This window comes from Dipodomys spectabilis, unplaced genomic scaffold (genome assembly GCF_019054845.1).
Source record: "Dipodomys spectabilis isolate Male_0828 unplaced genomic scaffold, ASM1905484v1 ptg000089l, whole genome shotgun sequence".
Taxonomy (NCBI): domain Eukaryota; kingdom Metazoa; phylum Chordata; class Mammalia; order Rodentia; family Heteromyidae; genus Dipodomys; species Dipodomys spectabilis.
The window spans coordinates 18,466,587-18,479,265 of NW_024870766.1; the positions used below are offsets into that span (position 1 = coordinate 18,466,587).

Here is a 12,679-nt window from a genome sequence, read left to right on the forward strand (position 1 = left end):
GTTCTTCCATATAACAGCAAAGTGATTTTAATCCTTCCTTTTGACGTATTAATAGTGTTTCATAGTACATACATAACACATTTTCTTTACAAATTCATTGGTTGATGGACATATAGGCTGATTCCCTAACTCAGAAAATACTGCTTCAGTGAATATTGGAGTGTAGGTATCTCTTTGACATACTGATTTCAGGTCTTTAGGACATATACTTAGAACTAGATTATATAGCTATATATATTTATAATATAATATAATATAATAATATAATGTATATATATAGAGGAATCTTTCAATACGATGTCCATAATGGCTGCATTAATATAGTCCTTTCAACAATGTACAGGGGGTTCCTTTTTCATTACATCCTCACCAACACTGATGATCTTTCTTTTCAATAACAGCTATTCTGACAGCTGTAAAGTGCTGTTGCCTTGTGGGTTTTTTTTTTTTTTTTGTCAGTCACGAGGCTTGAACTCTGGGCTTGGGCGCTGTCCCTCAGCTCTTCAGCTCAAGGCCAGCGCTCTACTGCTACAGCCTCAGTGTCACTTCCGGTTTTCTAGTGGTTTATTGGAGATAAAAGTCTCACAGATTTTACTGCCCGGGCTGGCTTTGTACTGTGATCCTCAGATCTCAGCCTCCTGAATAGTTAGGATTACAGGCATGAGCCACCAGCTGCTTTGTGGTTTTGATTTGTATTTTGTTAATAGTAATCTATAACATTTTGCATTTTGTATATCTATTGATATTTGAATGCTTTGTTCTTGTTTTTAAGAAATATCTATTAAAGTCCTTTCCTTTTTTTTTTTTGCAGTCCCAGGGCTTGAACTCAGGGCCTAAGCACTGTTGCTAAGCCTCTTTGTGCTCAAGGCTAGTGCTCTACCACTTGAACCACAGCACCACTTCCAGCTTTTTCTGAGTTTATTGGAGATAAGAGTCTCAGACTTTCCTGTAGACCCTAACTTTGAACCGTAATCCTCAGATCTCAGCCTCCTAAGTAGCTAGGATTATACTGGTGGCTCAGGCCACCAGTACCCAGCTAGTCCTTTACACTTTAATTGTTTCTTCCTTATTACTGAGTTTTTGGAGTTGCTTATGGATGCTTTTGGATGTTAATTATCAATTGAAATGTTTGTAAGTGCTTTCTCCAAATCTGTATGTTATCTCTCACTTTGTTCATTATGTTCTTTGCTATGCAGAGGCGTTACGCTTTTGCTACCTGAGGTTTTCAGGTCAATTCCAACAACAGAATTATTGCCCAGACCAATGCCACGTAGGTTTTCCCTTATGATTTCCTCTGGTATCTTACAGTTCCAGGTTCTACATTTCTACCCTAACTATACAATTTGAGTGTTATATGATGTGAAATGAAGGTCCAATTTCATTCTTCTGTATCCAGTGCTCTCACCACTACTGAAGAGATTGTCCTTTCCCATTGTATGGCCTTGGTATCTTTGTTGAAAATTAATTGAGTGTAAGTATATGGGTTCATTTCTGGGTTTTCTCTTCGATTCCACTGGCCAAAGTGTTTACTTTTATGCTCATTTCATGCTGATATTTTCTAGATTTACTGCTTGGATAGTTCTTTACTAGTCTGTACTAATGCAACTGTTTTTTTCGTTTACTGTTGGTCATGAAGCTTGAATTTGGGGCTTGGGGCTTGGGCATTGGGCATTGTCTCTGAACTCCTTCTGTTCAAAGCTAGTGCTCTACTAACCACAATGCCACTTCTGGTTTTCTGATGGTTATTTGGAGATAAGAATTTCAAGCATTTTGGGGCTGGGAAGTTGGCTCAGTGGTAGAGCACTTGCTTTGCATGCCTGAGGCCCTGGGTTCGATTCCTCAGCCCCACATAAGCAAAAAGAAAAAAGCCGGAAGTGGCGCTGTGGCTCAAGTGGTAGGGCACTAGCCTTGAGCTGAGGGACAGTGCTCAGGCCCAGAGTTCAGGCCCCACAACCGGACCAAAAAAAAAAAAAGAATTTTAAGCATTTTCCTGCCCACTCTGGCTTCAAACTGCAATCCTCAGATCATAGCCCTCTGAATAGCTAGGATTACAGGCATGAGCCACCAGAGCCCAGCTGCAATTGGTTTTTATATGGTAACTTCATTTATTAGACTTAACAGTTTTCTGACAGAATCTTTAGGGTTTTCCATAATTAAGATCATGTCATCAGCAGTGACATGTCCTATTGGATGTCTGTTCTTTTTAATTTTTTTCTCTTGCTCTAGAAAAGAATTCTAATACCATATTGAATAGAAATGGTAAGAGTGGAGTAGGCATGTTTGTTGTGCTCCTTATTTAAGGAAAATTTTTCTAGCTTTTAATCACTGAGTATGATGTTAGCTGTGGGCTTGTCATATATGGCTTACACAGTCTTGACACACATTTCCTTTATAGTTAATTTGCTAAGTGCTTTCCTGCTTCTAATGAGATGATCATATGGCTCTTGCTCTTCATTTTACTAATGTGGTGTGTCATAGTGATCTGCATGTGCTAACCATCTCTGAATCCTAGTGATAAATCTCACTTGATCATGGTGACTATTAAATTCCTGTTGAATTTGGCTTAAAGGCATTTTGTTAAGAATTTTACATCAGTGCTTCATGTTTGACACTGACATGTAATTTTCTTTTTGTATCAAGATAATACTAGTCTCATAAAAGAGCTAGGAAGTATTATCTCGTTGATTTTTTTTTTTTTTTTGTAGCATTTGAGGACAATTAATTCCTTTTTAAATGCTTGGTAGAATTCATCCATTAATTCCTAGACTTTTTTCTGATGGAAGATATTTTTAAATTGTATTTTAAATGTTTATTAGTTAAAATTTACTAATTAAAATAGTAATAAATATGGTAGTTTACTTTTGAATGCATATCTGATAAAAGGAACTGCCAGACCTATACCATGGATGTGTGAAACTCTGGACCCTTTAGCTCCCTGTGGCCCTGCCCATTGATCATGACCCACTACCTCAGCCACCACTGCACCAAGCCTCCTGTCTCCTGATTTGCCTCAGGTTACTATACCACCGCTTTTCAACTCTCCACTGGAGTTTGTCTGGTTTGTTGAGATTGTTTTTCTGCTCTTTCTTTACTACCCTTGTGGGTCAGTTTCCTAACAAGATTAAGTGCATTCAAGGCTGCAAGTTTTTTGAGGATATGTGTCCAATAACAGTTGCCAGATTTCTAATAAGGACTTCTAATTCAACCTCTCAAAATGTGGCTTCTTTGTATCTCACAATTGAATTCCGGTATAACAGTATTGTATTCATTTGGCTCTGTTAAGTAATAATTAATAATGACTGCTTTGGTTGTATTTTACAATGTCTGACTTAAAGTCTGTAAGGTCCGCTCCTGGATGGCTAGCAGACTCCACCCTCCTCACAGCAAAGTCTCCACCCAGTACCTGCGTTACCTAGGCAACTGGGACACCTGGAAGAGGTCACATCTGCATCCTCTGAGGTCACATCTGAATTTGATGTGGCCACACCTTTCTCCACCCATACCCTAGATAAGGCCTAGCCCAGGCCCAGAGGCGCTCTCTTGCTGCTCTTTTCTAGCTCTCTCTGCTCTTTTCTAGCTCTTTTCTCTCTTTCCTCTCTCTTTCCCAGCCGCGTGGAGTGCCAACTTTGCCTGGTCCTAGCAGGTCTACTGAATAAACCTACCCCTTACCTGAATACCACGTGCGTGCTGGTGCTGTTCTTACTCGGCTACCTCTTTTTAAAAACCTAACAAAGTCTATTTTGTCTCATAAATCATTACCCCTGTTCTCTCTTCGTTTCCTGAAAGGTAAGGAGACTCACATTTATGCAGCATTCATTTGGTCTTTCATATCTTATTATGCTTTATCAGAAGCAACAGTGTAATCTTTGTACTGCTCTGAGGGATCGCCTGAAGAGTTTTCATCTAGTGAATTACAATGATTTCTTTGAGCAGCAGAAAACAACATATTAAAACAAATTCCATAAACATGCATAAAGTATAAGTAAAATTAAGTATTTTAGATAAAAATTGCAACACATATTATCCATTCTCATTGTGATTGGAAGTTTCATAAACTCAACTATATTTCATTATGAAGACAACTGAAAAAAAACAACAACAAAGGAACAAAAGAAAAATATTTGGTACTGGGAATTGAACCCAGGATGTTGCACTAGCTTGGCATGTGCTTTGCTACTGTGTTACAACCTCAACCTTTAATTTGTTAATAGCCCTCAGAACCAATAAAAGCCTTAGAGATGGGAATGAAGGTGGGAATAAAAAAACAAAGGGAAGTCAGGAATGTGGTAATTTCAGGCACATGGAGGTGGAAGTAGGAGGATGGTAGTATAAGGCCAGCCCTGGGCAAAACCAGCATAACATACTATCTGAAAAAGAACTACAGCAAAAAGGGCTTGGGGTAGTGGTCAGGCAGTAGAGTGCTTGCCTAGCAAGCTTGAGGCCCCGAATTCAAAACTCTGAGTATCACTGAGAAGAGGGTGGAGAGAGAGAGATAGAGACAGAGATAGAGACAGAACTAGAGGCAGGGAGTGAGAAAGAGACAGACAGATGGGAATCTACTTTTTCTCATAACTCAGTGCTACTCCAAGTCTTAGCCCACTGGCTACCCTCCCTGGAGGACCTTCCTGCAATTATCCAGCCCATCCTCCAGCCCTGAATCCTAATCTAAATGTGAAAGCCCACTTCTCCACCCCCACTCCTCAGGTGTCAGATACCTGAGTTCCTCCATTTCAGGCCATTACTAAGAACTCTCAAGGCTTGTCCCCTAGATCTCAAGGCATGTTGGGAAAACTTTCTGCAACTCTCTAGCTACCTTCTACCCTGCCCCCACCTAGGACCCTACTTAAGTCCCTTCACCCAGCTCCCATGATGCCTCATGTCTCCTCAGCTCAACATGGCGGCGTCCCTCTTCAACTTTCCATTAAAGGTGATCCGGTCTGTTGACTCTGCTTTATGCACTTTCTTTATTCTAATACTCTCATGGCTCAGTTTCCTAACCCAGGGAGAGGGGGTGAGGAGAGGGAGAGGGAGAGGGAGAGGGAGAGGGAGAGGGAGAGGGAGAGGGAGAGGGAGAGGGAGAGGGAGAGGGAGAAGGCGAAGACAAAAGGCAGTAAAAAGACTAGTTAAAGTTTTGATAAAATGTTTTACCCAGAAAAATCTTCTTGATGCATGGTGATGATTATGGCCTCTATTGCATCTCCCACAGAAGTCAATAAGGGCTGCACAGCATTCCCCATAAGAGCATGAATCGTCTGACAAGGAGAAAAAAAAAAGGCAAAGCAAAAGTAAGAGAAACAAACAAAGAAATCTGCGGAAATGAAACAATTTTGACTAACAGTTTTCATATTCTTTCAAATGCAGACTATACATAGTTTAACTCAGCAGAACTCTGCTTCTCTCCCTAGTCACTGTCAGTAATGACTGCTGGAGCTTAAAATATGTAGAACTTAGCAATGAAAAATTCAACTCCCCCACTCCTCTCAATTTTTTCAAAAGGTTTAGTGGTAAAATGAGCCCACAGAGAAAGGGAGACATGTAAGAAGGGAAAAGTAGCTCTACTTACAAAGTGAAGAACATATGAAAATAAATTTTTGTTTCTCAAAAGAATGAAGCAAGAACAAAAGTAATCTTTAACAATCAGAACATCATCATATGCTTTTAACTAGAGTGAATATAATAAGTATACTGGTGGCTCTCACAACATGGAACAATTAGGCATTTCACAAATTAGGTTTCTGTTAAAGAGTTCTATATCAGAGACTCCCAACTATAGGCAGTTTTACTCCACAGCAAACATTTGGCAATGTCTGGATACAATTTTAGTTGTCACAATCAGAAAGGAGACAAAAGGGCTGGGAAGGTGGCTCAGTGGTAGAGCACTTGCCTTGCATGCATGAGGCCCTGGGTTCGATTCCTCAGCACCACATAAGCAAAAAGAAAAAAGCTGCAAGAGGCACAGTGGCTCAAGTGGTAGAGCGCTAGCCTTGAGCTGAAGAGCTGAGGGACATCGCCCAGGCCCAGAGTTCAGGCCCCACGACTGGACAAAAAAAAAAAAAAAAGGAAGGAGACAAAAGTATGCTGCTAGCATCTAGTGACAGAAGACAAGATATTGCCAAATTTCTTACATGATAGACCCCATGCAAAGAATTGTCTAATCTAAAATGTCTACATTTCTGAGGATAAAAAAACTGTCCTACAGTGAGATACAATTATTAGTTAATTTAAGACACTAGGCCTTAATCAGTAAATCTCTAAATGTCATCTGTAACCCTTAAAATGTGGTAAAAATGAAATACTGTAGACAGGGATGGATATGTGATATATATATATATATATATATATATCACCAAGGAGATGGTATCCTTGGTGGTTTTGTAGTCTATTGATGACTGACAAAACATCAGAATAATACAAGTAGTCTGAGTGCTCTAGGACTGTAACAGGACTTTTTTTCTTAAGTAAGTTTTTTATTGTGAAAATATTGTACAGAGGGGTTACAGTTACATGAGCAAGGTAATGAGTACATTTCTTATCAAGTATTGTTGCCTCCTCCTTTGTTTTTCCCTTGTAACAGAACTTTTAACGTATGCTGACAATATATGAAAAATAAAAAGTGCTGGACTGGGGGCATGGCTCAAGTAGTAGAGTGCTTGGATAGTGCGTGGGAAGGCCTAGATTCAATCCTCAGCACCATCAAATGAATAAATGGGTGAATAAATGAATAAGGGATTAATGTACAAATAAAATTAAAATTAACAAAAATAACATATGCTACTTGAATTTCTCTACTCTGTTTCAAAGGTAGGAACCAAGTAAAAAAGGTGGGGCTGGGAGTATATCTATCAAAGGCACAGGAGTCTGGGGAAAGCCAATGCATTTGGGGAGTTACAAAGCACTCAGTATGCAGAGACTGTTAAATACTGCCTATGTATAAGAGAGAGAAGTAGCAGGAGATGTATTCTCTACAGTCTTCTAAGGAAGGAACTAGAGAATCAACGACAAGTTTAAATGATTAAAAAATGTGATAAAGATTTCAGTTTTGAAAAAAAAGATCATATTGGACAGTAGCCTAAAAAAGTTAGACTAAAGACAAGAGAACAATTATGAAGGCACTGTAGAAGTGTAGATGTGAAATGGGTTCCTGAAGCAAATTAGAAGTCGTAGGAACAGATATGAGGAGAAGTAGAACTTGGTAATTAGATCTGGAATGTATGAAATGAGGATTTCAAAGTACACATTTTTTTTCTTTAAAAGTTCAATGGTACTGTCATATGAATGCAGAAATATCAGAGGTTGATTTGGTTTAGGGGCAGACAAAAAATCATGAAGAGTTCAGTTAAAAAGTTGAAGTGTTTATTGGAGATTCCACATGGGTTATACAAGTAGGTACTGAGATATTGAATGTGTATTTGCTGAGGCATTTTGGTTAGATTTGACAGTAACAGGCTTTTACAATGGGAGAGGAAGCCAAAAGATTCAAAGAGTTCCCAGAAGATAACAGACGGATTAAGACCAAAAGTCATTTAAAGGTCAAATAGAAGAAAAGCAACTAAAGAATTAAGAGTAGTATAAAAAAATCGAGTCATTTTATATGCTGAGCACTTTACTAGGTCCTTAACACATAGTAAAAAAAAAAAAAACTAAATTATCTCTCAAATAATTCTTTTATTTATTTATTTTATTGTGAAAATACTGTACAGAGGGGTTACACTTACATGGGCAAGATAATCATTACATTTCTTATCAAGCATTGTAACCTCCTCCTTTGTTTCCCCTTCCCATCTCTCCCTGCCCCCCCCATCCTCCTTGCCCCCCCCAAAAGTTGTAAAGTTCGTTTTTGACATAACGACTTCTACTTCTCATTGTTGCAATGGGTCCACCTGTATCCCTATTTAGATGACTTGTTTTTCCCCTTCCCCTCCACAAATTATACCGACATCAAATACAGTGAAAGCACGGGTTATACTGTAGGGGAGGGACATATAAAGCAACAAAGAAATCATCTTATAAATGCATTAGAAACAATCACATGAAAGAAAAAAAATATTTGAATACATATCTTAGGGTTCATTTCCCTAACAATACCTTATCTAACCTTTTCTGCTTGACTCAGACATATACTAGATATTGCAAATAAGGGAAACCATGGGACCTATGTTTCTTTGGGCTTGGCTTACTTCACATAATATAATTTTTTCCAAGCCTTTCCATTTCCTAACAAATGGGGCAATGTCATTCTTTCTGATGGAGGCACAGAATTCCATTGTGTATATATACCACATTTTCTTGATCCATTCATCTACTGAGGGGCATCTGGGTTGGTTCCATATCTTACCTAGAGTAAATAATGCTGCAATAAACATAGTCGTGCTGGTTGCTTTAGTGTGGTCTTCTTTTGTAACCATTTGGGTAAATGCCCAAAAGTGGGATTGCTGGGTCATAGGGGAGCTCTATGTGGAGTCTTTTGAGGAACCTCCATACTACTTTCCAAAGTGGTTGAACAAGTTTACACTCCCACCAACAATGCAGTAAGGTTCCCTTCTGTCTACATTCCCTCCAGCATGTGTTGTTATTAGAGTTCTTGATTTTTGCCAATCTAACTGGGGTGAGGTGGTATCTTAATGTTGTTTTGATTTGCATTTCTTTTATGGCTAGGGAGGTTGAGCATTTCTTCATGTGTCTATTGGCCATCCTTCTTTCCTCTTCAGAGAAGTTTCTCTTTAAGTCTTTAGCCCACTTATTTATTGGACAGTTGTTTCTTTTGAGGATTTGTTGTAGGGGGATCTGATTTATAGATACAGAATATAAAATAATTTATACATAGGGAAACTGAAGTGAAGTTAAGGAGAATGCCCAAAGCTACAGGTGACCAAGTGAAAGAGCTAAGATTACTGGGGCCTGCCTGAGTCCTCTGAGCTGTAGTTACAGCTCATAGAGAAGTTGGAAGAGACCTTAGAATGTGATAGGAATAAACAGACAAGGTTTCAAAAAGGAAGAGCAGGTTTTCAATTTATATAAAGCAAGAGTAACTCATATCATACAAATAACTATGGAAAAATACCACAAACACCTATCATGGGGCTTAGGAGACAGGAAAATACAGTTATAGAGAGGAATGAATACTTATGACAACAACCAGAACAGGGTGTTTTCCATATTTTCTATCTCTGTGTCATCTAATAACACTCAGTAAAGGAGATTATCGTCAGTGTCAGGCAAGGCTGAGTAGTTAAAACTCACAAGAGAGGCAGGTGCTGGTGGCTCATGCCTATAATCCTAGCTAGTAAGAGGCTGATATCTGAGGATCTTGGTTTGAAGCCAGCTCTTAGAAATAAAGTACATAGACTCTTATCTCCAATTAAGCACTAAAAAAGCTGGAAATGGAGCTATGGCTCAAGTACTATAAAGCATGAGCCTTCTAGTCTTGAGCCATAAAGCTCAAGGTTAGAATCTAGGCCCCGAGTTCCAGCCTTAGGACTGACAAAACAAACAAACAAAAGTCAACACCAATAATTATAACAATAACAACAAAAACCTATAGGAAAAAAATAACAAAAACCGTACTATCTTTTGGAGTAAAGGAACAGGCACAGGAAACCTGGGACAGTCAGAGCGGCTACAAAGCGAGAGGAGAACCGGAGAAGGACAGAGAATGCCTACAGTCTATGTTTAAATGCAGCAGTAGTACTATGCTGACTCATAAAACACACATTTTAGAGCAAACTAAAGGTGATTTTTCTAATAAAAAGCCAGTCAAATGATCCAGACTCCAGGATTATCAGTAAAGAACCTCAGTGAGATTTTTTTTTTGGCCTCTCCCAGGGCTTGAACTCATGGGCCTGTCCTGGGATAGTGCTCTACCAACTAAGCCACATTTCTACTTCGGGCTTTTCTGTAGTTAGTTGGAGATAAGAGTCTCATGAACTTTCCTGCTTGGGCTGGTTTTGAACTTTGATTCTTAGTTCTCAGCCTCCTGAGTAGCTAGGATTACAGAATCAGCCACTGGTGTCTAGATAGATTATTTTAAAAATAAACTTAAACATAAGTAAAATATGCTACTTGGGGTGAATTTCCCTACTCTGTTTCAAAGGTAGGAACCAAGGAAGATGCGTAAGGTAGTAATTGAAATAATAGGAAATCTCAGCAAAATGATTCAAACTGAAAAGCAAGCAACTGGGAATTTTAAACTAAACATTATTCCACCTGAACCTTAAAAGTTGACTGAATAGACTATGCAAAAGTACTGAGATAATAAGGGAAAAGTCAATGAATCAAGAGAAAAAAAATATCAAAAAACAATTGAACTTATGAAGCGATGCCAAAGGTCTAATATATTGGTAACTGGAATTCTATAAGTAGACAGGCAGACAACTACTAGCAAGATAAAAGACCTAAACATTCCCAAAGTAGTGAAAAGCACAAAATTATCAATTTGAGATAATTGGAAAATCCCAAAGAGGATAACTTGGAAGAAAGCTATGTAGAGGCATATCAATCTACATTAAACATAAAAGGTTAATTAATATCAGGTAGTTAATAAGATTAATATCAAAACATAATGCAAAGTAGTATTAAAACAATTAAAGAGCTACTTTATAATACAAAGGTTCCTTTATCAAGAAGGTGGAAAAATGATAAATATGTAAGTAACAAAGGCTAAACAACAGAACAAGTAACAGAGCGTCAAAACAGACAAGAACTAACAGAATTAGAGTGAAATAGTCAAGTTCATAACCTAGTATTTCAAACTGAATGATGATAAACAATATTAACATTGCAGTTACTTGAGGGAAATTTGTATTTTTAAAAAAATGTTTATTTTGTAGGAAAAAGATCTAAAGCCAATAATGTAAGGTCTGAACAAAATCTAAAGAAAGCAAAGAATCTCAAGGCAAGAGGGGGAAGGAATTTTTTTTTAAAGCTACAAGTAAAAATCAATGAAACAGGAAACCAAAACCAGAGAAAATAAAGGTCAGGGTATTTTTTTTTTTTTTTTTTTGTCGGTCATGGGGCTTGAACTCTGGGCCTGGGCGCTGTCCCTCAGCTCTTCAGCTCAAGGCGAGCGCTCTACCACTTGAGCTACAGTGCCACTTCCGGTTTTCTGGTGGTTTATTGGAGATAGGAGTTGCACGGTCTTTCTTGCCCGGGCTGGCTTTGAACTGCGATCCTCAGATCTCAGCCTCCTGAGTAGCTAGGATTACAGGCGGCTGGTCAGGGTATTTTTTAATCAACAGTGATAAAACGCTAGCTTGATTAGAGGGGGGGGGGGGGGGGAGTGTGCAGTTTGGAAAGGAAACAAATCAATAATATCAAAGATTAAAAAAAAGATATTGCGATATGCCCTAAGACACTGAAGGATAGTAGGTGAATATTATGCATATTATTCTAACATAAATTCCTTTAAACTCATCAAGTATCAATTTTTTTTTGGGGGGGGGGTGTCAGTCGTGGGGCTTGAACTCTGGGTCTGGGGGCTGTCCCTCAGCGCCACTTTTGGCTTTTTCTGCTTATGTGGTGCTGAGGAATTGAACCCAGGCCTCATGCATGCAAGGCAAGCACTCTACCACTGAGCTACCTTCCCAGCCCATCAAGTATCAATTTTTTAAACTCCAAAACAAGTACAACACTGAAGTGTCCTTTACCTAGTAAACAATTACATTTGTAGTTATAAAGCTTCCTAATACAGAAAACTACAGTCTAGATGGATTCACTAATGAATTCTACTAAACACAAGAAAAACTCTATAAATTCTACACAAACTCTTCCAGAAAATGGAAAAAAATTCTGAACTCATTTATTAAGGCCAATATTAACTGGAAAAAGATAACACAGGAAAGGAAAATCTATACTTATGAGTAGAAAGGTAAGTATCCTTAGTAAAAATTAAGTAAATCAAACACAGGAATGCATACAAAAAATAATATGTCACGAACAAAGTTAGCATTATATTTGAAGTAAATTATTACAATTTATTAACAGAATAAAAGAGTAAGACCACACAGTTATTTCAAAATTAAAGAAAAAAATCATTTGATGAACACTATTTATAGCTAAAAAGTCCTAGCAAATTAGAAATAAAAAGAAATCTGTTAAATCTAATATCTAAAAAATACCTCGTAACCAACATCATTATGAATTTACACCTACTACAATTATACTTAAAATAATAAAATACAAAATGATTTCTTCCAAGTCAAGAACCAATCATCAAGATTCTACTCTCTCAATTCTATACAAAACTAGAGTTTCTACCCAGTGAAACAAGCTATGGAAAAAACAGCCATAAAGTTCAAAAGGAAAAAAAATAGTCTCAATTTGCATTTATGATAGTTCACACAGAACCATGGATGAGTTTTCCCAGTTAGGGAAATGTTAAATAGGAAGAGAAGAGAGCATTTGGGGGAAAGTCTTCATGTCAAGGATAGGTAAAGATAACTACCACAAGAAAGAGGAAAAATTATGTTGTATATGCTCTTTATAAAACAGGGAAGTCTGTTGAGAATTTCAAAAGGTTTATCTAAAATAGACTACAACACACAAATATAAGAGCCCCAACAATCTGGAATATTCCTTTATATAGAACACTAAGCCCACATAGTAAGGGAGCAATGAATCATTGCCATGGACATATTTAACAATACAATCACTATTTGTACAACACAATGTCTATAAAAAATGA

General features: G+C 37.9%; 1 protein-coding gene across 1 annotated transcript in view; it reads right to left on the minus strand.

Annotated features, from left to right (window-relative positions):
- The window catches only part of Cog5 (component of oligomeric golgi complex 5), a 215,595-nt gene that overhangs the window by 28,791 nt on the left and 174,125 nt on the right, over positions 1–12,679 (minus strand). The window contains exon 17 of the mRNA XM_042684597.1: positions 5,149–5,252. Within this exon, the coding sequence (XP_042540531.1) occupies positions 5,149–5,252 (104 nt within the window). The remainder of the gene's footprint in view (positions 1–5,148; positions 5,253–12,679) is intronic.